The sequence below is a fragment of the Vicia villosa genome, linkage group LG3, assembly GCF_029867415.1.
Source record: "Vicia villosa cultivar HV-30 ecotype Madison, WI linkage group LG3, Vvil1.0, whole genome shotgun sequence".
Classification (NCBI taxonomy): Eukaryota; Viridiplantae; Streptophyta; class Magnoliopsida; order Fabales; family Fabaceae; genus Vicia; species Vicia villosa.
This window is the reverse complement of record NC_081182.1, coordinates 190804328-190831210: the sequence shown is the minus strand read 5'-3', so window position 1 is coordinate 190831210 and position 26883 is coordinate 190804328. Positions and strand designations below refer to the sequence as shown.

The following is a 26883-nucleotide window of genomic DNA, read 5'->3' as shown; positions in this document are numbered from 1 at the left end:
GATCTTTGGGTTTGATTAGAATGTGGTTTTAGAGTTTATGCTTAGATTGTGATTTGGAGTTGATTTTATTGCCGTGGAGTTAATTTAGTCTGTGCGCGTTGTGTATTATTATACTGATAACCAAAAGAGATTATTGTGATCATTCGAACTTGAAATTGATTTATGAAAGTATAAGACATTTTCTTACTTCTAACTTATACTGTCCGAACCGAAACAGTATTATCTTTGTATGAACAATATCTCCAATGCATCAGTTTATAATCCCAAGATAAATGAGAAAAAAAGTAATCAATTATGACTTGAAAAGTACTAGACAAAACTGTCAACCTAACAAACTAAAAAACATAGTATGTTAAAGAACATCAATCCTGATTATGTTACTTAAACAAGTTGCATGAATTTAGAACCAAGAACAATATGGATTCTTCAACTTGTTCCATTTATTTATGCTTCATGTTTCCACATACTAACAAAGCAGTGGAACACAAGGTTTCAAACTACACTTTTTATGAATCGTTCAAATCATAAGAAAATATTACAAACCACAACATTCAATAGCAAGCACCCCTTTCATCTTCAATTCATCAAACTGGATGTTTTTCATCCACTGCCTCTCCTGAAAACAAGACAAAAATATTACTTTCCTTTTCAATATTCAATTCATCAAACAGTTTGCACAGAATCATCCAAAAGTAAAATTGGTACTAGCAGGAGTTTAACAAAATAAAGATCAAATAAGCATTTTCTTTTCATTAGCAAACACACTTCTGGTTTAGTTCAAAAGAAAGAACATTTCTTAGCAAATATAATCATATCTCAAAAAAACTATAACTCTTTGTATGAAACAAACCAATTTTAACAGTAAAAGATTGACTTAACTTTATTCAACAAATATGCAAAATATTTGATTCTGTGCAATATTTACATAACTAGTTTGAACAAAGATAAAGAATTAAAATTCTAGTTGAACCAATAATAAACAGTAAAGATAGTTTCCTAAGCCTAAAAAATATTAAGAAAAAGGTTTCTTACATTATAGAAAAGTCTCAAACAAACATCAAATTTCAGAAAAAGGTATACATTAAATTGAATTTTGAGAGATCTTCAAATTTCAGAGAGGACAATAAAAAAGTTTTAAAAACGAACCTGGAACTGGAATACAACTCATACTCATATTGTGAGTTGGTCATTTATTTCTATGACAGGGATGTGAGCTATTTTGGACCAATTTTCCTTCCTTTTATACCTTTCTTCTAGCACAGGGCAATCTCTGATGGTCAGCCGCTTAAGAGAGGTAGGGAGGCTGTCTTCTGGTAATGATTCTAGCAGAGGGCAACGTCTGATGGTCAGCCGCTTAAGAGAGGTAGGGAGGCTGTCTTCTGGAAATGACTCAAGTTTGTCACAAAAACTAAATTCAAGTGATTTCAGCGAGGAAGGAAAGCAGTTTTCTGGCAATGACTTGAAATGTAGACAACGATCAAATCGGAGATCTTCAAGAGAGGAGAGGTGTCGAAGCCCATTTCCTTCAAAGGACATATTACCATAGACAGTGAGAGACACAAGGGAGATGGGGAGAAACGAATCCATCTTCAAGGTGTTATCCATTTCTCCCCTTTCTCGAATTGACAAACTTGAAAGAGCTGTTAGGTCTTGGAGACCCCATTCCTTTACATGTGGCTTTGTTTCTCGAAAAGAAACATCAATTGATTGTAATTTGGGGGGTAGACAAACTCCTTCACGAAATGACAACTCTCCAGAACAGCACAGATCCAAACGTTCAAGATTGGTGAGCGTGTCCAACCGAAGATTGACATTAAGTGATTCAGATTCAAGGGATGTGATTTGAAGTGATTGGAGGGTTGACTGCCGACGTGAAGGACTTTCTGAAATAAAAATGGAATTCAGACTCCTACAACCATGAATGCCAAGTCTTTGGAGTGCAGGGAAACAATCAAGTGGAAATGATGTAAGTGAATCACAGCTGTCACACATATAAAGACTCACAAGTGATGTGTAATTTTGAAATGTTTCGAAAGGCATGAACGATAACTTCCTACACTCACGAATATCAAGTGACTGCAATGAAGCGGGTAGACCATTTGTGGGAAATGCAGTGAGAGATTGAATATTCCAGAGTGTCAAATGAGTAAGACAAATACTACTCGTGATTGTTTTAGAAATAAACATTGGGAAACTTTCAGCAGCAACTGCATGCTGCAAGGGACTCACAAGTGATGTGATTATTACTCTTTTGATTGCCGATAGCCAATTCAAAGTATGGAGTGTTTCCAATAGGTTATAACAACCTCTTATTTCAATTTCTTCCATGCAAGAAAGGTGATCAGGAAAATCTCCCCTTAGTTCTGGACAATTAAGTAACATCATAGTTCTAAGTCGGGGAAATGCAAAATTTCTGCCTTCAAAAGGAATCCAATCCTTCCAATTTGGCATGCCACGAAATATCATAAGCTCAAGGGAAGGAAATGGTTGGAACGTAGAATTGGAACGTTCTCCTTCCTTAATACAATAGAACTCTGGACCAATTGTCTCCAACAACACCAAATTCGATATACTCAGCTTCTTGAGGGAAGGTAGTTGGCCTAGCGGTGGAAGTGTCGTGCAGTATTCACAATTACGAATGTCAATGGACACCATGTTAGAAAATGAAGAATATCCCAACCAATTCGGAAAACTTGTCCCTCCATACAAATCAATGACTAGGCTCTTCAAGTTTATTGGTGGTTGCAACATTTCGAGCACAATTTTCACTTTTAGTGAATCTTCACTTTTTTTTTCCCATATCAGCTCTAACTCCTCAATTTTCTCTTTGCTTTTCAGGTTGGCATCTTCTGCCTCTTTTGCATCAACGATATTGTTAAGGTTTTTTATGGTAAATTTTCCTTGTAGGTTTGGGAATTTCCTTAGCTCTTTGATACTTAACCCTTCATGTCGCTTGCCCACTAAAAAAACAGTCAAAGTTTGGAGGTTTTCTAGTTCCCCAATTTCCATAGGCAACTCTTTTATGGCAGTCCCACGTATATCAAGGTGACGTAAGCTGATTAAATTTCCCATATGAACTGGCAATTCAGTGAGACTGTAGCAACCTAATAAATTCAAAGTTTGCAAATTGTAGAGGTTACATATTGTCTCAGGCAAGCTTTTGATTTCAGTGTTGGAAAGATCTAAATAATGCAATTGCACCAAATTTCCAATTGAATATGGTATCTTGGTGATGTTTCTATACTTTGATAGCGATAACACGCGCAACCTTTTAAATTGTGGTAGCAGATCCTCAACCACCATGATGGATAAGTGATTGAATGTCAACCGAGGATTAATGGGGAGGAAGCTTCGCAAGCATTTATATTTGTAGAACGGTCTAAACTTCATGGGAATATCATAATTTTCTTGAATATACGACAAATAACGAACCTTTTCAGGAATGTCACCACATTCAAACCTACTACAAATTTTTCTAGATACGGATGTAGCTAAGTCGTTAATAAGGTCATGCATGACAAACAATTTTCCACGAGCACCATCATTTGATTGTTGAATTAAGGACCTAGACAATAATTCAGCAAAGCAACCATCACCTACTTCCTCTGGCAATTTTCCCTCGTCAGAATAATCAAGGAAGCCCTCTGCCATCCACAACAAGACCAATTTCTCCCTATCAAGTGGATAATCTTTTGGAAAAATTGAACAATATGCAAAACATCTTTTCAAATGAGAGGGAAGATATTGGTAACTCAAATGTAATGCAGGCATAATATTATCATTTGGTAAGTTCCATACATTGCTGTTCAAAATATCAGTCCACGCCATTGTGTCTACCCTTGAGCGTAGAAGTCCTCCCAGAGTTTTAGCAGCTATTGGCAATCCACCACACTTTCTTGCAATCTTCCTACCAATCTTTTCAAGGGCTGTGTTTTTATTGGCGCGATATTCATCACTACCCAATGCATGTTTTGAGAGTATAGACCAACAATCTTCATGTGATAGAGGGTCTAATTTATAAATAGGAAATGTCTTTGTCATCTCTGCAACTTTTTGTTGACGCGTTGTTATAATCACCGCACTTCCAGGGTTTCCATCAACAAGAGGACTTACTAGCTCATCCCAGTCATTGTAACTATCATTCCACAAATCGTCCAGCACAAACAAAAATCTTTTCTTCCTCGTGATTTTATTTAATTCAACTCGAAGAATATCAAGGTTATCGCTTTCCCATACCTTTGAAGCAACAGATGTGGTATTTCTAACAACAGATTCAAGGAGGCTCTTGGTTACTCTCATAACATCGAAGTCCTCTGATACACAAACCCAGACTTTGAAATCAAAATGTTGTTTAACTTTTTCATTATTGTACACCAGTTGTGCAAGGGTTGTTTTTCCGACACCTCCCATACCCAAAATTGCAACAACACCTAAGTTATTATTTTTGCTGGATCCACAGTCTGATAAAAGCATATTGATGATTGTATCTTTATCATCATTCCTACCGACCATGACAGATTCATTAACCCCTGAACTTGAAGGTGGTCTTCGAGAAACTCTAGCACTTTTTGTTTGCAATCCAAGGGTGTCTTTATGTTGTGCAAAAGGTTCAAGGGTTTCACACATGATCTTCAATTGGGAATTGATATCTCTATAGAAGTTTTTGAAAGGAGATGAAAGAAAGTTCCACACCTTATTAGTTTTGTTTCCAGCTTTAGTATTATCCATCTTGCATCGAAGGGAGTCGTAACTTATTTCACCGACCAAATCCTCAGCATCTAAGACAACATCTTTCAAGTCATCTAGCCATTTTTTGACAGCAAGATTGTTGATCTGCCTCTCTTCTGCATCATCCAGCACAGCCTGAAGAGTGAGCAAGGTTGTTTGTAACTTTCTCAAGAGGGAGACATCCAGCTTGGTGTTTCGGATGTAATCAAGAAACTCAGTTGAGGCAAGTTTCTCAACTAAGGTTTGAACAGATGCAGAGAGAAAAGCACCTCCTATCATAGTTGCAGTTGCAGCCATCTTGTTTTGATGTTGTTAATAGCAAAACAGCAAGTAAGGAAGTTGTATCTAATAGGTGAATTTTGAAAGAGATAAAGAGGTATGGAAATTGAGGTATGGCAGTAATTGCAAGTAAGGAGCAAAGACTGAATATCATATGAATGAATGGTTTGGCTGTAAAGGAAGACACCAGAAGAGTCGCATGTGAATGAATAGCATTAGTAATAATACTTTTTTGTTGGAAAGCAAAGTTCACTAATGGTTTATGGACCCACATGCCAATATATGTAATGAAAAGTTGTTATCTTTAAAAAAGCAATTGGCATCTTTGAATAAAGATAATAGTCATTATTAGTTACTGGTGTGTTTTCTACTATTATAATTATAAATACAAAGTTCAAGTAATAGTTATTAGTGAATAAAGTGTAATGTGTATAATAGTTTGCATACTATTTCTAACAAGGTTAGAGCAGAAGTTTTCAACAGAAATATTTTGGACCATGTGATTCTCCATTTACATATATATGGATTCAGAATATTACAATGCCTACTACATTCTAATCTTGCTTATGTAGATTATGAAGAATATACAAAGATGCTGATGATAAGAAAATACAAAGATCCTGTGGCAATTACAACCATTTTGCTCTTCTCAAACATTTTCACAAGAAGAATCATTTACAATAACATGCCCCACTTTTGTCTTCAATTCGTCAAGTGAGCTTATTTTCATCCACTTAGGCCGTTCCTGAAAAGGCGACAATGTATACATGTTCGTTAAGATAATTTAACAGTTAAGATAATTGCAATCATCCTCGGCTACAAGATTGTAGGATTTGTGATTACCTTCAAAGCAAAGATTCCAAAGAGAGAGGATCCTTTAAGGGCACGGTAGACAGAAGGTGACACATCAGGAGGTGTGTTGCTGATGAACACTCCATATAAGCCCATAACAGCATTATACATAGTAAAATATATTAAAGCAATAAGATTTTGTGTTCTCTATTTGGAAACATGCAGATTAGAGATGATTTAGAGTGTTATTTCTCATAATGCATCAACAATGTAAACAAAACTCTAAAATGTACATAGTAAAATATATTAAAGCAAATCCATGACACAACAAGTTTATTAATATGACAGTAACTCTATTACAACAAAACGGGACTATTGAAACAAGCGGAAAATAGTTCATGGACATGACAAATTGTTTCTATAAGCTCTTTTAAACACTCTAAAAAGATAATGATCTGATCCAAACAAGCCATTCATTGATTGTTATACCTTACATTTAGAAAGCAGAGTAGTGAGCCAGCCAAAGAATCTCCATCAGCAAGGAGTGCAAAGAAACGGAAGTCGAAAATGATCTGTTCATATTCCATTAAGGATTGAAAACATCAATGTTATGTGAGAGACTTGGAATACATATGGAATACATTCACACCGTTACTTTTTGTGGACTTTGAAGTACTAAGCAAATAAAAGAACATGGAAAAGAATAAACACTGTCCAATTAAATATCCGTGGACAGAGTAGCATTATTATAGAGGGAGCGAGAGAAACTAGATGCAGATGTAGATATCTTCAAGAAACTTTCATGCACAGGTAGTTTGTCCGTACTTTTTCATAGATTTCATCTATTGGATATCTATTTGAGGTGCATCCCATGTCAAATGCGTGTATACGTCTTTTCATCTATTTTCATGTCTCGCAATTAAAGAAGGAAGTTGGTAACTATATAGTGAAATAATTTTTCAGACAATTTGTAAGTGGAAAAGGGGATATGATTCCTGCTAAGTTTGACACGGAGAAGCACACTCAAGAATGAATGGTACATTGAGAAGGCATGGACGTTGGAGATGCTATGTAGGAAGAAGAGTTGTGGCTAAAGAGTCAATTTTCGGAGTTTAATATTATTGGCAAGGTTGGCATTGGAGGAGAGAGTGATGACAGGAATGGATTTGTTAGTCAGGAAGGAGACATACTGGTTAACAAAGGAAATGATGGGCGCAAGGCATGGCGTGTGTACGAGAGAAAGATTAACAAAGGAGCCTCTAGAAAAGTGTGATAGCCATAGCTAATGTGGCAATTCTTTTAGGATACTTCCAATTCCATTAGTAAATAGCATAGTGGAGAATTAGTTTGAGAGACCGATGTTATTCTTCATTTCACCTTAATGGTTATGCAGTGAGAAGCTGGTTTCAATATTGTAGATACCATCCTCAAAATCTAATTCAAAGAGTGAAGTTGCCCTTTGACATTTATACACCGTCCAAAAACTTAAATAACGTAGGACTCCAAATAAACTCCACAACTCAAATATAACTTCAACAAAAACATCAATGTGAGAGACTTGAAATACATTCTTTCTTGTAACAGATTGAAAAAAAGTTCCAGTAATAGTATATTACATTAATAAAAAATAAATTATAATAATGTGCTACATTAATTGAACATATGGAATATGGTCACACTGTTTAATTCCACTTTTTGAGGACTTGGAAGTGCTAAACACTGTCCAATTAATATTATCACAACTACTTGTTGAATCTGGTGTAGCAGAACCAACCATAGGACAGAGTTATGTTGACAATGTCGCTGAATTTCATCTTCTATGGAGGATGCAGCATGAAACTCATTCAGCAACGCATGGACCCGAATAGAGGATGGAAGCTGTCTACATATGTTTACTGGTGGATTAAACAAGCTATTTTTTAAGGTTTGGCCAAGAACTCTAGATTAATCATATTTTGTATGTAAACTATTTGGCGATGAATCTCATCTTGAATCCCGATTCGTTATGATAAATTCTGAGTCACCGATGAATTGAATCACTACTTAAACTTAGTGTAACCAACTACTTTTTTAGTCAACCTTGTATAACCAACCATTTTTTATTGTTATTTGTTATGTTACTCGTTCTTATACTTCAAAATGACTTTTTTTTATTTGACTTGAATCTTATTATGCAATACTTCAACGATAGTTTTCCAGAAGATTTTAGAAAAAGGCTATTGATTATGATTGCTTCTGTTAGTTTGTTATTTATATGGAGAAAAGTATTGAATGGTTGCAAAAGTTACAGAGGCTATTGATTATCAATGTTTGGTTAGTTTGTTATCTATGGGGAGAAAAGTAAGGAATGGTTCCAAAAATTGCAGAGGCTAACAAGACTGAGACGGAAGCCGACATACGATGAAATAGTCGAGGCTCTCAACGTGAATGTTTCAACTGTAAAACTTGTTTTTGAAAGAAGCAGATAACCAATTTCATTAGACAGAGCCGTAACTGATCAAATTAACTTAACACTCAAAGTTAGATAACTTCATTCAATCTTAATACAAATTACTTTGACTTAAGCATGATATATTGGTATTTTTCATGCCAATTATGAGATATTGGTGATAATGTTGCCAATGATATATTATGCAGGAGATTATATGGTTATGCAGGTGATAATATTGGTATTTTTCATGCCGGTTGAAATGATTCCGAAGAAAATGGTTGAGAGAGAGCTAGTGAAACAAAGGGTGATAAAGCTTCCAAGTACACTAAACAAGAGAGATTGTATGGTTATACTATGGACTCAATAGATAGAATCAGATAGAGTCATGGGATTGCACTGTCAAAACTGCAACAAACTAGTCTTGTAGATAGTTTAAAGTTTTATGTTGTATAGAAAAACATTTTGTCGATTTGATTATTTAAGAATGGGAAATGAAATGAGAGACGGAATTTAATGATGATAGGCTTAACAATGTGTTTACAAAAGAATATCTTGTTTCAGTCTAATACAATGTTATCTTTGTGAACAACCTCTCCTATAGCAGAACCTAATCTGTGTGTGCTACATCGGCTTTGAAACATACAACCTTCATATTGTGACATGTCCATCTATTTCTATGACAGGGATGCGAGCAATTTTTGACTAATGTTCCTTCCTTTTATTCCTTTCTTTTAACAAAGAGCATCTCGAAATGACTAGTAGCTCGAGAGAGTCGGGGAGGCTTTCTTCTGGTAATGACTTAAGTGTTGGACAAAACCAAAACTGAAGTGATTTCAGCGAGTAAGGGAGGTAGTTTTCTGGAAACGACTCAAGCTGTTGACAGTTACGAAAATGGAGATTTTCAAGAGAGGAGAGTTGTTGGAGTCCATTTCCTTCAAAGGACTTCATTTTATAGAGATAACCTATAGTCAGAGACACAACGGAGATGAATTCTAACTTCGCACAATAATGAATACTGATTGACTGCAGTGACATGGGTAGACCATCCGTCGGAAATGAAATGAGAGACGGAATTTAATAGAGATGCAAGTATTGAATACAGCTGCAGCTCATAACCATTTTGGGCAAACACAATAGCATCAAACAACTATCATCGCAACACTCTGCAGCAAGCACGGAGAACCGCTCTCGAGCAACGACCATTGGATTCTTTCAGCAAGCCCCTCAAAATTTAAATCTCCCCTAATTTTTATTTCTTAACTACAATTTCTTCTACGGAATAAAGGTGACTAGGAAAATGTAGTTAAATTGTAGTTAAATTCAAACTATTTTTCCATTGAGTTAGGATCATTTGACATATTTGTTACCTTTGCAGATTTTAAGTTCCGGAACTTAGCATTTTTATCATTGGAGCTTGCATAATGCAAGTGTAGATTTTAAGTTCCCGTGGTGTTAAATGATAAGGCATCGTAGCTGATTAAATTGAGCAAGTCTTCAGCATCAAATATTGCATCATTCAAGTCAGGGGCGGAGCCAAGGCCCAGCCAGCCCGGGCAAGCGCCCGGGCTCAACCCCTATTTTCTTTGTACTCTCCCAATTTAATAGTCGGTTTTTAGATAAAATCAAGGGTAAAATTATGGGCAAAATTAGTAAAAATAAGGTGTGAAAAATTAAAACAGATGAATAATAAATGGTGTAAAATTTTTGCCCAAGTTGTGTAAAATTTCTGGCTCCGCCACTGATTCAAGTCTTCAAGCCATTGTTTAACATGAAGATCCTTGAACTGCTTCTTTTCTGCATCAACCAGCACAGCTTGAAGAGCTGATAGTGTTGTTTTCAACTCTTCCTGTAGTGAGTAATTGAACTTGGTGTTTCTGATGAAAACACGAAACTCCGAGGAGGTAAGTCTGTCTGCTATGATTTGAATTGTAGCAGAGAGAAATGTGCCTCCCACCACAGTTGCAGCCATATCGCTATAAAGAGTGAAGGATATTAGTAATTGCAATTCAGGAGCAAAGACTCACATATGAATGGATAATACTTCTGTTTCTGGATGGTTGGCCGTGCAGTGCAGATAGAAACACTAGTACAAAAATGTTAATTTACACCCGTTTTTTATTAAATTTACACCCATTATTTTTAATAAAAATCGGGTGTATATCCACAGGGTGAGAAATGTCTAACGAATTTACACCCGTTTAAAACGGATGTAAATACGTTTGTAATTACTCCCTATTTTAAAAATATCGGGTGTAAATACGTTCTAAGTTACACCCATTTTAACAAAAATTGAGTGTAATTGTACGTAATTACGTTTTTAATTACACCCTATTTTAATAAAAATCGGGTGTAATTGGGCATAATTACGTTTTTAATTACACCCTGTTTTAATAAAAATCGGGTGTAATTGGGCGTAATTACGTTTTAATTACACCCTGTTTTAATAAAAATCGGGTGTAATTGGGCGTAATTACGTTTTAATTACACCCTGTTTTAATAAAAATCGGGTGTAATTAGGCGTAATTACGTTTTAATTACACCCTATTTTAATAAAAATCGGGTGTAGATATGTTCTTAATTACACCTTATTTACACCCTATTTCATATACACCATTTAGTTATATTTCATTTTCAGTCATAATATTGCAAATACTATAAAATCATACACATAAAAATCATATTTTAACTAAGTCAAAATATTTTTAATATTAACCAAAAAGTATACAAAATCTTGTAAAGTCAAAATATTTTTAATATTAACCAAAAAGTATACAAAATCTTCAACCATTTGCATTTGATCTTGTAGATTTCTTCTTCTGCTTCTTTAGATGGAAAAATAGAAAAACAGAAAAACGTTAAAAACTTTTACTAGCATCTAACTGTGTAGCTTCCATTTGCCAGGCAAAACCCATAATAAGTCAAAGAAATAGCAGAGCCACGTGCATTCATGTACAAATCAGCATCTTCCATAGTAAGTGTAGTGACATTTTGCGGGGAATAAGTTCCTCCCAGTTGGTCGCTATCAATGAATATACCAGTGGTGCTAAATGCCCAATTTCCTGTTGGACTGACATGAAATTTAGCTCTCTCTCTCTCTCTCTCTCTCTCTCTAACTATCACGTTTCTGTCATGGTAGGTTATGTAACTCTCTCTAGCTAGTCAAACAAAATTCACGGTTTATTTCTGCTGATATTTTTTTCTACACACAGCCTGATTGTAGTGTTGGTGATGTGCAGGTTATTGTTGATATTTTAAATCATTGATCTTCTATGCATGTTTAAAATATTAGAACATGCTTTGGTAAGAAAAAATATAGAAACTTAAGCTGTCTATATGAATATGACCAAGAAGAAACTCACGTTTGGTGCATCCGCTCAAACACGAAATTGTTCCTCTGAAAGAATGATGTAAGGAATAGAATATGTTAGCATGATTAGTATAACAAGATTAAAAAATAATAAGAAAGAAATGTAAACACGAAATGGAGGAGAAATAAGCTTGAGTATTGAGAAGTTAGTACCTGTTACTATAGAGAACGGATCCGAAATTGCAGGCATTTCACAAATGAAGGGATTCCCGAGTAAGAATGGCAACAAGTGATGTCCTAGTTAGAAGACCTTAAATTGGTCGATTTGCCAAAAGTTAGTGCAGATACAGTTGGATTCCGAACATCTTGTGAGCCTTCAACATCTTCATAAAATACACATTCGCAATTGTCCAAGCTTTTCACGTCATTGCCTTTGTTCTTGAGGCTTCCTTTGAGAACCTGTTTTGTAAAAAAATAAGAGAACATTTAGGTCATGGCAAGAACATTAGGTTCCAAAGAGCTTGTTTCTGCAATTGAAAATGGATGCTTGAAGATGGAAAAAGGCCATGTACCTGTAGATGCAAAGGAACTTGTCTCTGCGATTGAGAGCACGTGCCAGAAGACCAGCACCAGACCACATGAAAACCTGCAGAAACAGAAAAACATGATTCAATTGTGACTTTATAATCCACCTCATCAGTACAACGGTACACACTTTGAAAATTCCCTGAAAAGTAGGAGTTTCATCCAACTCACTCCTCATGAGCTCAAGTTGTGAACCTAACCACTCAGTCAATTCCCACTCCCTAACTTTTCTCTGGCTTCACACTTACAAGTTACGGTTCCTTTCACTGACCCGACAACACAGAGAACATGGAGATTTTTTCATCTGCAGCAAATAACCCATTTCACACCCTTGCAGAACCGAGATTCACACGCTGCAAAACCCACAACAATAACCCTTATTCTCACCCTGCAGAAAACCTCAAAACAACACGAAATCACAATACAAGACAACCCAAAATCTGGCTCTGTAAAAATGATCCCTAAGACTCAAGAAAAGCTCACTCAAAACAATTTCACTTCCTGAATAACTAGTAATGCTTAAATTTACTAAAATAATCATACACAACACAAGACATTCAAACAATAGGAACTAATTTCTGAACCAACAGTCCATTTTCAGGAGTATAAAACCCTAATTCTTCAGCTACCAATGCATGTACTCAAAGTATAAAACCCTACCTTCGTTTTACTAATGTGATGTCGTCTTGTGAAATGAGCGACGGTGAACATTTTTCAGCTTCGTTGCCGTCACTACGATGGTGAAAAGGGTTTGGTGAAATGCGATGAAATTGGGTTTGGATTCTCTGTGAGAAGAACTCAGAAATTCGTTGAAAATTCTGATGCGGCTTTCTTCTTCGATTTCGTTTTCGGTGAAGTTTGTTGAAAATTGGGGTTTAGAACGAGAGTTTCTGAAAACTGGGTTTAGAATGAAATTAGATTATTATATTCAATTTATTAGACCATTAATATTCATAATAATGTTTAAATTATCTTATAAATTTAAATTTTCATTAATTTGTTAATATGTCACTGCGTTATAAAATTAAATAAAACTTTGTAGTTTATATAAATTTATACCTTTTTTTTAATTAAAGGAAGTAATTGAAAGTTAATTATAATAATATTTTTAATTTAAACCCGTTTTTAGAAAATAGGGTGTATATTGTCACATGATAATACCTAAAATGATATTTTATTTACAAAATTGCCACCGTGTTTCTCATTTAGAATTTTTTTTTTGAATAACAAGTTTTTTTAAAAAAATTTCAGAAATAACCAACTTTTCAAAAAAATTCCCCAAATGTCACTTTTTTACTACCTGCACCACGTTGTCGCCAGGGGGGTGGCGACAACACTAAGCCCAGAACGTTGTCGCCAGTGGGCCTGGCGCCTACATGCAAATTTTAGGTGTTGTCGCCACCCCCCCTGGCGACAACACCCCCCCATATTTTTTTTTTCTTTTTTTTTATTATTTTTTTTCTTTAACATATTTTCTCTTAAATTTTTTTATATTATTTTTTTCAAATATTCTTTCAACATTATTTTTTTATATAATTTTTTCGGTAATTTTTTTTTCCATGGTAATATTTTTTCGGTAATTTTTTTCTTTCAACATTAATGTTTTCGGTAATATTTTCTCTTAAATGTTTGTAAATATTATTGGTTCCAAATATTTTTTCCATGGTAATATTTGGTAATTTCTTTCAATATGTCTCCTGAATCCATTATTTTTTTGGTAATGTTTTTTGTGTTGTAACCCATAAAATCTATGAAAAAAGTTCATTTCATTGAAAAAGTAAATTACAAATATCATCGAAAGTAAAAACTATGTTGTGGAGCTAGATCCACGATTGGGACATTTGGTCATATTATGTCCTACCTCACGACATATACTACACTTCCTCTGCATTTTTTCAGTTACGTCCATCTCGGTTCTAATACGCCTGCTGTTTGGTCGACCGCTTTTATTCCGACGCATTAAATCGTTATGCCAAACTGTTTCCCCCTCGTACACAGGCCAATATGCTTCCATTGCTACCACCGGAAAGTAATTGTCGTATACGTTGAGCAACGTTGATACCTTGTAAATTTCTGATACCAAAGATAATGCATCAAAGTGAGTATGTGAACATGCTGCAAGGACATGGGAGCAAGGCATGCGATATGCTTGAAATTGGCCACAGTCGCACCAACGATCTGGGATATTGACGCGATACTGTTGTCGTGGAAGTCCCTGGTTGTGGTCAATTGTTTCCTTTACACTGAAGGTGTGGCCATGACGGTCAAACTCGGTCACTCGGTGAGTGTTACCCTTGGCAGATTCCTGTTGTATATATTTCATACACACATCGTTGTAGACCTGTTGTGTTTGTAACACTGAATTCCACCGCTTACCTCTTGTGGCGAACAGAGTTGCCATCCGAAAATACGTAGCACTAACCAAGACAGTTACAGGTAGGTTTCAAATGCATTTGAAAACCCCGTTCATTGATTCCAGAAGATTTGTAGTCATGTGACCCCACCTAGCCCCATCGTCGTATGACCTAGTCCATCTCGCTCTGTCAATGCTGTCAATCCACCTCCCTACATCTGGATTTGTCAAGGCTATTTCTCGGCGGTAGTATTGAAATCCAGGTTGGTTTAAGGCATACCCCGCGTTCACCAAGTGGTTCTTCAAAAATTTATCTTTGATCTCTCTCATAAAATTTTGTGCTATATGCCTAATACAGTAGACATGCTTAGAGGGGGGGTTGTGCCAACCATTTGCCGGATTGTTGTATGCGCTGTCAATAGAAGCGTGCCTGTCCGAAATCAAACAAAGGTTAGGTTGTGGAGCAACTCTAGCTCGGAGATTCTTCAGAAAGAAACTCCAAGCAGCAGCTGTTTCTCCTTCTACCAGAGCAAAGGCTATTGGAAAAATGTTGTTGTATCCATCCTGCGCGACCGCCATCAGCAAAGTTCCCTTGTATTTCCCATACAGCCATGTTCCATCAATTTGAATAATCGGCTTGCAAAAACCAAAACCGATGATGCATGGTCGAAACGCCCAGAACAGTCTATGGAATATTCCATTACCTTCGAGAGGGGTTCCGTCTTGGGACTGTGCCGGCAGTGTCTCCAATATAGTAACAGTCCCAGGTGAATACAATTGCAGTGCAGCCAGGTAGCGAGGAAGTTGTTGGTACGATTCCTCCCAGTTGCCGTAGACTTTTTCAATTGCTTTCTGTTTCGCCAACCAAGCCTTTCTGTACGAAGGTCTGTATTTGAACACAGAAACGCAGTGAGAAATAATTGTCTTCACCTTCAGTGATGGGTCAGTTTCGACCAGAGGAATGATGGTATGACATGTCATGTAATGACTGAGTTTTCGATGATCTTGCGCCATGTTAGTGGTGACGCAGGTGTGGGCTTGAGATATCGAACGTATCACCCACGCATTAAATTTCTTTCTGAATGATGCCTTCAGCATGTATCCACACTCTGGGTTTTTGCATGCAATACTGACTCTCTCTGGATTTGATCGATCGGCTTTAAAATCAACACAATTTGCTAAGTGCCAATTTTTTATAGCCAGTAGACAATCATCCTTCGAACGAAACGTGTCACCCTCTTTTAACTCCTCGTTTGACCTCATATATGGATTGTAGAACATATCGGACGATGGCTCGTCCTCTCCTAAATTAAGCGTTGTGAAATGTGCCGGAGGTGAATATGCATGTGTATCCGGTACTGGATCCGGTACTGGAACTTCTTCGTCACCTTCATCTTCGGAATCACGATTCACCAACTCATCAACAACATCTTCTATATCAGTTTCTTCGTCAATGACATGTTCGGGTTGTTGTTTGTCATCAACAACAGGATCAATAACCTGTGACTGAATATTTTGCGAAGGAGCATTTTGTTCAACCACTATGTACAGTTCCAGATAATCATAACCAAAATACTCATGGGTGAGGAACATGTTTTGAACCTCTACGTCAGTTGTTATCTGTGATTGATAAAACTTGACTGAGTTGTTAGGTTGAACAAGGGGTTGTCGGTAAAATATTTGAGAGACTAGTTCTCTTATTTTGGATTCGATTTTCCTTTTTAGATAAGAGAAATCTGATTGTCTATTTAGAGCAAAACGTGTTGAGTTTGTGTTTCTAAACAGAAAACCGTTTGTGTCGCAGTGGTATGTCTCACCGTTCATATGAACACGAACTTTGTACTGCGAGGTGGATGCCATAATTTTGATATGTGAGAATTGTGAAAGAAGAAATGTGAGAATTGTGTTGTAAAAAGAAGAAATGTTTGGGAGAATTGTGTTGGTTGTAAAAAATAGTATGTGAAGTAGTTCCTATATATCATGCACCACCTCTTACACAAGGCTAATGCATGCAAGAAATGAAGCAATAATTCTGGACAAGATTCAAACATGACAAGACTATTGCATGCCACAAAAGAATCTCGTCCCCACCTCTTACACAAGGCTAATGCATGCAAGAAATGAAGCAATAATTCTGCACCAGATTCAAACATGACAAGACTATTGCATGCCACAAAAGAATCTCGTCCCCACCTCTTACACAAGGCTAATGCATGCAAGAAATGAAGCAATAATTCTGCACAAGATTCAAACATGACAAGACTATTGCATGCCACGAAAGAATCCCGTCCCCACCTCTTACACAAGGCTAATGCATGCAAGAAATGAAGCAATAATTCTGCACAAGGCTAATGCATGCAAAAGATAGGGCTGCATGCATGCTTTGCTTAGGGGGAATCGTTGCAGGAATCTATCAGGAATCGCTTCAGGAATCATTGCAGGCGCATGCTAGGGTACAGGAACTCGTTTCGGACGCATGCGAAGGACAGAAAACAGGTGGGGACCATGTGGGGCCCTAATTTTTTTCTTCAAAATTAGGGTTTACGTTTTTCCCTTGTATATGAAACCCTAATTGTGATACAAACCTAAGGCAAGGCGTCCGTCCCTCTATAAATTTGGGTTTCCTGTGTGCATTAGTACACACACGCAAAAATGAGATCTCGAATAAGGCCAGATAGCACACACCGGACTTCTGAGCCTCCACCACCTGTGAGGCGTTTCGACTATCAACCGGACTATCGTAGAAGGAATGGATACGTTATTTTCTCTGCCGTCAAACCTCCCATGCAGGTAATGTTTTGGAACATTCAATCCATGGACCAGCTTAAGAGAACCCTCCTTAGGTTTTTGGACGGAGAATGGAGTCCAGGCGAACAAATCAGATCTATCAAGAGACTTAGAACAAGGGGAGGTGTTTTTCTTGAAAGACAGCGTTGGTGGGAGACAATGGAGGACGACATTCAATGCACTCGAATGATGGAGGACAGAGAAGACATTGTCCTAACCGTTGTAATATCCTAGATGTTGCAGTTTCTTTATCATTTCAGTTACTTCTGTACCGTCCAATTAAATGCTCTGAGCATATATTAATGAAATGTTTTTTTAACATTACAAAGTTTCCAATTAGTATTTAAGTTATTAATAATTAACAAAATTATTTTCCTCTGTATTTCACCCACTATAAATAAAGGTGTGTGTGTGTGTGTGGAGTTGAAGTACCAACTCTTTCTTCATTCTTACTGCAAACACTTAAAAATGAACTCAATTTGGGCTGTCGTCTTTTTTGAGGAAGGTAGTCACATGCGTGTCTGCCTTAACCCCCATTGGAATTTCCAGAGAATTGTTAGAGCCATCAACACTGGGTTTCGTCAACTAGATGGTCCGACCAGAAAAGTTAAACAGATAGATTACCGTTGTCCATACATTACGTTGACGGATAATAATCCAGAAGGCACCTACATGTATTATTGGGACCGTGTGAAAGACAATGTGGACGTGGATTTAATGTTTTGGACACACAGTGGAGAGGTTAACCGAGGCGTTGAAAATCCACTTGTTCTTGCAGTGATACTTGAGTAGTTTAGATTAAGTGTTGTTGTGTTTTTTGCAATGATCGAGCGTGTACTACAAGTTGTTATGTGTTATTTTGCATTGTAATATCGTGATATACCGGTTGTTTTGTGTTGCCAAAACCGGATCGTTCAATTAAAATAAATGTGGTCGTTGTGTTAATTGTGTTAATTTCCAAAACCGGTTGTTTTGTTTTAACCGTAGTAATTTCTTAGATGTTTTAGTTTCTGTGTTGTTTTGTACACTGCAGGGAATCTCGTCCCCACCACATACATGACAAGACGAGACACTGCAGGGAATCTCGTCCCCACCACAGACATGACAAGACGAGACACTGCAGGGAATCTCGTCCCCACCACAGACATGACAAGACGATACACTGCAGGGAATCTCGTCCCCACCACAAACATGACAAGACGAGACACTGCAGGGAATCTCGTCCCCACCACAGACATGACAAGACGAGACACTGCAGAGAATCTCGTCCCCACCACAGACATGACAAGACGATACACTGCAGGGAATCTCGTCCCCACCACAGACATGACAAGACGAGACACTGCAGGGAATCTCATCCCCACCACAGACTTGACAAGACGAGACACTGCAGGGAATCTCGTCCTCACCTATGCATTTTGGCTATAAATATGTTCACAAACTTGTTCAGTTTCTTCATCACCTCTTATACTTTCATCAGAGCAACTTATCATCAGAACCACCATTTTTTTCTCGTCAACAAACATGTCTCTCCTAACTATGGGTCAAGAGCATCGAGGAACCATTGCAAACATTGCTGATTTTGTAAGTTTGAGTAAACACTTAATTTTTTTTCACCTTAAATTTTCTAATTTCAAATACTTATGGGTATTGTTTTTTTTATAGGATATCACGAGATTTAGGACCCGTGCTGGACCGATGAATGCTCCTGACCCTTTGATTGTGGACTACGTTAAACGTGCGGGATTTGGTGAGGTAATGAACTTAACAGAAAGCAAAGTTGATATGAAGTTTATATTAGCATTGTGTGAGCGTTGGAGGCCTGAGACCCATACTTTTCACCTTCCAATGGGTGAATGTACCGTCACTCTAGAGGACGTGTACATGTTATTGGGTCTCAAAACAAATGGAAAGGCAGTGTATGGAAATGTCCAACAACCAAACGCTCTATGCGTCGAATTGTTGGGTGTGGATTTAATAGAGGGTGAGGGGCGATAAAGGGGTAGGGGACAAGGTATTAAGCTTGCTGGCCTTCAACTAGCTTATGATGACCTTAAATTGAATGAGTTTTCTGACGAAGAAAGTATCCTACAGAAAACTAGGATGTATATTATGTTATTGTTTGGTAAGTTTTTATTTCCCGAAGGCACGGGAAATAGTGTTAATTTTATGTACTTGTGTTTACTTGGGGACATTGATGCAATAAAGACATATAGTTGGGGTTCGGCTGTGTTAGCATACCTCTATAGTTCCTTGTGCAAATGTGCAAAAAAGAATAGTTGTACATTTAGTGGATGCGCATTCTGGCTACAAGCATGGGCATGGTGGAGAATGCCGGTATTGGCCCCTGCAAATCCAAACAGTTTCGCCTTCCCTTACGCTTCAAGGTAACTTTTGGATCTTATTTTAATTAGTGCCTTTTATTCTATTATTATTTGTAACTATATTGATTTTTATCTTTTAATGTGTTTAGGTTTAATGCAATCGGGTTGGATTACACCAATACGCCTTTATCCAAAATCATTTTTTACCGCCAACTATTAGATCGACTTTGACCCCAAGATGTAAGACCACTAAAAATTTACATTTTCAAAATATATTTATAAAATTTACTATCTTCTATATTTTGAAATTAATATTATTTGCTTTGCAGTTTATTTGGAGACCTTACTTGGAATTGGATCACGTACCCGACCTTGACGAGGCGGCTATTTGGACGACAAAATCACCCATCATACGGTTCACCACTGTGGAGATGCACCAAAGTGACCGTGTGAAGCTCCAATTCGGCATGCATCAAGGTATCCCTGACCCACCTGAACCTGACTATTTGGGACGTTGGCATCTGGCGAAGGTTAGCGAACAGTGGTACGTAGAAAATTACAAGACGTTTGCTATAGATCAGCGTAAAATATGGGCTCGTCGTTCCAAATATGTTCTAGAATTTCCTGTGGCGCCGCAAGAAATGAAGCCAACTGTTGAATATGTCAACTGGTACAGATCGGTCACAAATCCTGAAATGATTGTGTCTGCACCTTTCTATTTAGCTGACCCGCGAGCACAACCTCCATATTTTGGAGGACAACAACAACCACCACCAAATTACCACCAACAACAACAACCACCACCACCAAATTACCAACAACAACAACAACAACCACCCCCAAATTACCAACAACAGCATTACCCACGGCAACACCAACAACAACAACAAAGTTACCACCAACAACCAATCCAACCACAAACACCTTTTTACCAACAACATTCCCAACAATACCACCAGTTTTTTCCATCCCAAACTCAACCACAAAATCAAGAATTCCATGTAAGGAGCTCTTCCAGATCACATTTCCAAGAATTCCATGCGGGGAGCTCTTCAAGATCACCACCAATAACCCCCGACATGGGCATAGAAGAAGAATACCCGCAATACACCACATTCGACCAACCAACGCCACAGTACACCAACCAACCATTTGACCTCAACACACCACCACAACCATTGTATTTTAACCAAACCGGATCCACCACCAACTTCCAAAACTTCCAGGCCGCACCCATTAGGAGAAATTTCAACCCGCCTAGACAAAGCTTTGACAGCGCCGCGGGCACCCGCCTATCCTATGGAGGGAATTCTAGAGGTCAAGGACGGCCCACAGATTTTGAAGACCCAGACTTCATTGAGGGGCCGTCGACTCAAGCACAAGACGAACCAAATAGAGGGGGGCGTCGTCGCAGGAATAGGGGGGCATTACCAACTCGTGACCCGTCTACACGACCTATTAGACAACCTGAATGTGGATCGTACCATGGTCCACGTGGCGCGCAATAGGATTTTTATTTGTATCGTTAATGTATTTTGAGTTGTTTTTCATTTTAATGTATTTTGTGTTGTTTTTCATTTCAATGTATTTTGTATTTTGGTTATGTTTAATTTATTGCTATTATATTTCCATCTTAAAAAAAATAAAAAAACAACTAAAAAAGTAATATAAAAAAAACAGAAAAAAAAAAGAAAAAAAAGCAGTTGAAAAAAATAACAAAAAAAAAAGAAAAAAAAATAGGGGGGGTGTTGTCACCAGGGGGGTGGCGACAACACCTAAACAATACAAGGGAGGCGCCAATGGGCCCGGCGACATCACTTAAGCCCAAAACGTTGTCGCCACCCCCCCTGGCGACAACGTGTTATTTTTTAAAAAAAAAGAACATTTTCGTAATTATTTTGAAAACCTTGTTATTTCTGGAATTTTTTAAAAAAAAATGGTTATTCAAAAAAAAAATTCTCTCATTTACACCCGTTTTTAGTATAATGGGTGTAAACTTTAAAATTATATTAATTTATTTGCACTAGTGAAATATTCAATAACTACCAGACTCCAAAGTCAACTGTCATTGTTTATTCATCTAAATAAATACACTAAAGTCATCAAATAGTAAAGGTAAAGAATTCAATTTCCATTGTTTATCACAACTTTTGGTTCAATGGATCTAGTCAATTTAATGTTTGTCAATAATTATTGGCTTGATACTTTTCTCATTATTATTTCTCGTATATATAAAGGTTACAGGGCTATATCGGTAATTACACTAAATAATTACATTTAAACTAATTCCTATTCACATCCCCCCTCAAATTGATGCTGCTTGTCAATGAGCATCAATTTGCTAACAAGAAACTGATGACATGGACGCGGAACAGCCTTGGTAAGAATATCTGCAATCTGCAAATGAGTACTGACATGAGGAAGTGATATTATTCTGTCATCATAAGCGTCACGGATTGAGTGACAATCAACTTCAATATGTTTGGTGCGTTCATGAAAAACAGGATTCGCAACAATTTGGATGGCACTTGTATTGTCAGCATAAAGTGAAGTTGGCTCTATTTGAGGAAATCCAAGTTCAGCCAAAAGACCACGAAGCCAAATTATTTTAGAACAAGCAGCAGACATGGCACGATAATTAGATTCAGTAGAAGATTTAGAGACTCTCGCTTGTTTCTTACTTTTCCATGAGATCAATGAAGAGCCAAGAAACATGCACCAACCGGTGACAGATCGTCGAGTATCAGGGCACCCTGCCCAATCGGCATCACTATAAGCACTCAATTTAGGAGGAACTCCAGTAGGAAAGAATAAACCACGATCAGAGCTTCCCTTCAAGTAACGAATTATACGACGAACTGCTGCCAAGTGAAGGTGGCGAGGAAAGTGCATGAATTGACTTACTTGTTGAACAGCAAATGATATGTCAGGGCGAGTAATAGTCAAGTAATTAAGGCTACCCACGAGTTGACGATACAATAATGGATCATGCAACAGATCACCATCATCGCGATGATATTTAACATTAACCTCAAGAGGAGTATCCACTGGATTAGCCGATTCAAGACCAGCCATAGAAATTAAATCTGTGGCATACTTGTGATGATGGAGGAATATGCCCTTGGATGTAGAATGAACCTCAAGACCAAGAAAATAATGCAAATTACCAAGATCTTTCATATGAAACGCTGCTTGTAACTGTTGTTTAAGGCTTTGAATGGAAGCATGATCAGAACCAGTAATAATCATATCATCAACATACAGAAGAAGTAGGACAATTCCAATAGATGTTCTATGAATAAATAGAGAAGAATCGTACTGACTCTGAGTAAAGGAAAACCCAAGTAGAGTGGAGCGAAATTTTTCATACCATGCTCTAGGCGCTTGTTTCAAACCGTATAAGGAGCGTTTGAGCTTGCACACACCCTTAGATGACGGAAATAAACCTTGAGGAGGAGTCATATAAATGTCTTCCGCCAGGTCACCATGAAGAAAAGCATTTTTCACATCTAATTGATGAAGAGCCCACCCATTAGAAGCAGCTATAGAGAGTACCGTACGAACAGATGTCATTTTGGCAACCGGTGCAAATGTCTCATCATAATCAATTCCATATTCCTGTTTGTTTCCTAAGGCAACCAAGCGAGCCTTGAAACGATTGAGGGACCCATCAGAATTCAATTTCACAGAATACACCCATTTGCAGCCAATGGGTTTAACATAAGGAGGATAAGAGACAATATCCCATGTGAAATTCTCTTGAACAGCTTGAAGTTCCTCATTCATTGCTTTTATCCAACGTACATCTTTAACAGGCTGTGAATAGCAAGTAGGAATAGATATGCTAGAGAGTGTGGCAGTCAGAGAAGCATGTGAGGAATCATACCTCTCTGGTGAATATCTATCTGGTTCTCGAGATATTCGACCAGAACGTCGTGGTTCAACCGTTACAGGATCAGGTGGCGGTTCAGCGTCGGGAAGGGGTGTGGGAACCTGCTGTTTGTGTTTTATGACATATACATGACCTGGTTTATAGCGTTCTATAGATTGAGGCATAATAGAAAACTTAGGAAGAGTAACAATATCATTCATGACAGCAGAAACACATGGAAACATAAACTGATTATCAAAAAATGTCACATTCCTAGAAATGCGAAAACGATGGTTAGTGACATCATAACACACAAATCCCTTATGAGAGTGGCTATACCCCATAAACGCACATTGAACACATTGCGCTCCAAGCTTATGCCTTTCAAATGGAGGTAAGTGAACAAAACAAACACATCCAAAAGTATGTAAATCATTATAATTAGGCTGAATTTTAAAAAGACAAAAAAAAGGAGAATCGAGATCAATAACCGTAGAAGGAAGACGATTGATCAAGAAGATAGCTGTGGAAAGAGCCTCCACCCAAAATCTGGGTGGTACAGAAGCTTGAAGAAGTAAAGTGCGAGTCACATCAAGCAAATGACGATTCTTGCATTCTGCCATCCCATTTTGTTGGGGGGGTATTGGGACAAGATCGTTGAGACAAAATGCCTTTTTGTTGAAGAAATTCTTGAAACTCACGAGACATGTACTCACCACCAGAATCAGAGCGAAATTTTTTAACATTTTCATGAAATTGAGTTTCAACATATGTCAGAAATTTCTTAAACATAGAAAACACTTCAGATTTAGACCGAAGAAAATATATCCAAGTAAAACGACTATAATCATCAATAAATGTGACAAAATATTTATAGCGAGCATGAGAAACTACAGGAGACATACCCCATACATCACTATGAATCAGTTCAAAACAAGAGGAAGCCCGATAAGCACCAGACGGAAAAGGAAGTGTTTTACTTTTAGCTAATTTGCAAACAGAACATGAAAGAGAGGCATTAGAAACAACACTTTTATTTCCCAATAAACCATTTTTAAATAAATGAGATAAAATAGCAGAGTTAGGATGACCCAATTTTCTATGCCAATCCTCATAAGAATTCAAGACATTTTTACAAACAAGAGATAAATGACTAGAAATAAACTGAAGTGGAAACAATCTTCCCACTTTAGGCCCCTTCGCAACCACCTTCCCCGACACCTGTTCCTGCACAAGGCAACCATCACGAGAAAAACTTACATTACAATTAGGCTAAATTACCTCTAGGGTCCTTTAAGTTATTTAATTGTAACGATTTGGTCCTTTATCTTATTTTTGCTACAAATAGGTCCTTTAAGTTACCAAACGTCTTCAGCGTTGCCCTTCCTCATAAATTTGATTCCAAAAAAGATGATGTGTCACTAACGTTGTTGACATGGAATTTTTTATTTAATTATTTTAAAAATTTGCTGACATGGAATTTTTTCATTTAATTATTTTAAAGATTTGATGACATGGAATTTTTTCATTTAATTATTTTAAAGATTTATTTCAATCATTAAAATAAAGCTTTTGGGCCTTTAGCCCATCCAATTCAAAGCTACTTCATTCCAGTCCAGAACCTTTTTAATCATCTAGTTTGTTTAACCAATATATACACCAAACTTTTCTATACATAAAACAATATGGGACTCAATATTGTTTATCTCTTTTGTAGTTGTTTTAAATTCTATTTTCCCTGCAACATTAGCTCTCACTCCATTGTTGAAGCCCTTGTAGCACCCACCCTCACATCGTTGCAGCATCCCTGGTTGCACCATCATCTTGTTAATGGGCATCTCAACAATTTTGTAACAGATTTAAGTCACAGTTTGTTTAAAATCATCTAAAAAAATCACATCAATACAAAAACTCTAAATAATTGCTTCATTATTGAGATCCTCTTTTTCACATGTGAATCCATAAAGATGCTTAAAAGACACTTATTAGTAAGAGACAATCCTTGGCTTCATTTGAATTCATAACAAGTCTCAGTCTTTCATTAGATCCTGAAGCTGTCTTCAACAAAACTGTAGAGGTTCTATTAGGATAACGAATTCGTCTCGAGCTGAACGTGTTTCAGAATGTTTTATCAAGCCACTTTTCCCCGTCCAAAATTCTAACCATATCTGTAACTTGACACCTTGGGATATTGCCATGTTATCTATGCATTACATTCAAAAGGGTTTATTATTCAAAAAACCATCACCTCTAAATAATCAACAAGATTTCATCAATAATTTCTTGGACAATCTCAAACAATCCATTTCTATAGATTTCTTCCATTTCTACCCACTATCTGGTCACCTTGTCACCCAAATAACTCAAAACCCTCCATCATATTCTGTTCTGGTCGATTGCAGCGGTGACAATAATAATCCTGGAGCTAGATTCATCTATGCAAATTTGGATTCCACCATACATGATATCCTCTCTCCAATTGATACTCCATCGGTCGTAAACTCGTTGTTTGATCTTGATAGAGCTATCAATCACGATGGTCACACCATGCCGTTGTTATCCATTCAAGTCACTGAATTATTAGATGGTGTTTTCAAAGGTTGCTCCATGAACCACTCTCTTGGTGATGGAACTTCTTTTTGGAATTTCTTTAATACATGGTCTGAAATATTTCAAGCTCAAGGCCAAGGCTATGATCATGAAAATGTTCCCATTTCACGCCAACCCTTTCACCATCATTGGTTTCCCGAAGGTTATGGTCCACTAATCAATCTTCCATTCAAACATCACGACGAGTTTGCAACCAGATTTGAAGCACCCAATCTTAGAGAGAGATTATTCCACTTTACAACAGAGTCTATTACAAAACTGAAAGCAAAGGCTAATAGGGAGTGTAACACAAATACCAGAATCAAGAGTATTTCTGGTAGCATGTTTAGTTTCTTTGTTTGTGGATCCTCTTTTATTTTATTTTCCAGTAGTTAGAGAAGAAGTTGGCTTTTGATTTTTCCACTTTCGTCGTAAATTGTGAAAGCTACAGGTGCTGCTTCATGCTTTACATGTTGGCCAGCCATGTAAGTCATTGCAGAAAATTAATACAGAAAAATTGAAATTTCTTTTCGAAACTTACTTAAGCTTTTATATTGTTAATAGATTTTAGGAGCTTGCTGGTACCTTCTTTAATTCTTTGATTGTCATTGAGTTAAATCAATTTTGTAACAGTTTGGAACTTGATATGTGAATGATAGTACATACAACTTTTTATCTTCTTCATGTTCCTCTCTCTCACATACACTCATGTTCATTGCATTCTCGTCAATGGCTGCTCTCACATTTTCATTCTCATGATTTGTATTCACACGGTAAATTTTGTGTGCTTTGTTTCTCTATTTTTTTATTTGGTACCTGACTTTCTATAGAGGAGTT

At 37.1% G+C, this 26883-nt stretch overlaps 2 protein-coding genes across 2 annotated transcripts; one reads left to right on the top strand and one right to left on the bottom strand.

Moving 5' to 3' along the window:
- Positions 1-334: 334 nt before the first annotated feature.
- Positions 335-5227, bottom strand: LOC131662701 (putative disease resistance RPP13-like protein 1). Its single transcript, XM_058932557.1, has 2 exons — positions 1147-5227; positions 335-616 (listed from the first exon to the last, which is right to left on the bottom strand). Exon 1 carries the CDS (start codon positions 5023-5025, stop codon positions 1171-1173), a length of 3855 nt encoding a protein of 1284 aa, XP_058788540.1. The 5' UTR covers positions 5026-5227; the 3' UTR covers positions 335-616; positions 1147-1170.
- A 13574-nt stretch (positions 5228-18801) lies between these two features.
- On the top strand, positions 18802-26442 carry LOC131659593 (uncharacterized acetyltransferase At3g50280-like). The gene is made up of 5 exons (XM_058928764.1): positions 18802-18846; positions 18928-19017; positions 19471-19649; positions 19736-19750; positions 25512-26442. The coding sequence occupies exons 1-5, from the start codon at positions 18802-18804 to the stop codon at positions 26440-26442; spliced, it is 1260 nt and encodes a 419-aa protein (XP_058784747.1).
- The last annotated feature ends 441 nt before the right edge of the window (positions 26443-26883 follow it).

Bases quoted from the DNA above. Each gene is read 5' to 3' on its own strand.
- LOC131659593 (XM_058928764.1), top strand. From the start codon at position 18,802: ATGGGTCAAGAGCATCGAGGAACCATTGCAAACATTGCTGATTTT. The intron at 18,847-18,927 runs GTAAGTTTGAGT...TTTTTTTTATAG, and splicing joins TTGCAAACATTGCTGATTTT to GATATCACGAGATTTAGGAC. The intron at 19,018-19,470 runs GTAATGAACTTA...GATGCAATAAAG, and splicing joins AACGTGCGGGATTTGGTGAG to ACATATAGTTGGGGTTCGGC.
- LOC131662701 (XM_058932557.1), bottom strand. From the start codon at position 5,025: ATGGCTGCAACTGCAACTATGATAGGAGGTGCTTTTCTCTCTGCATCT.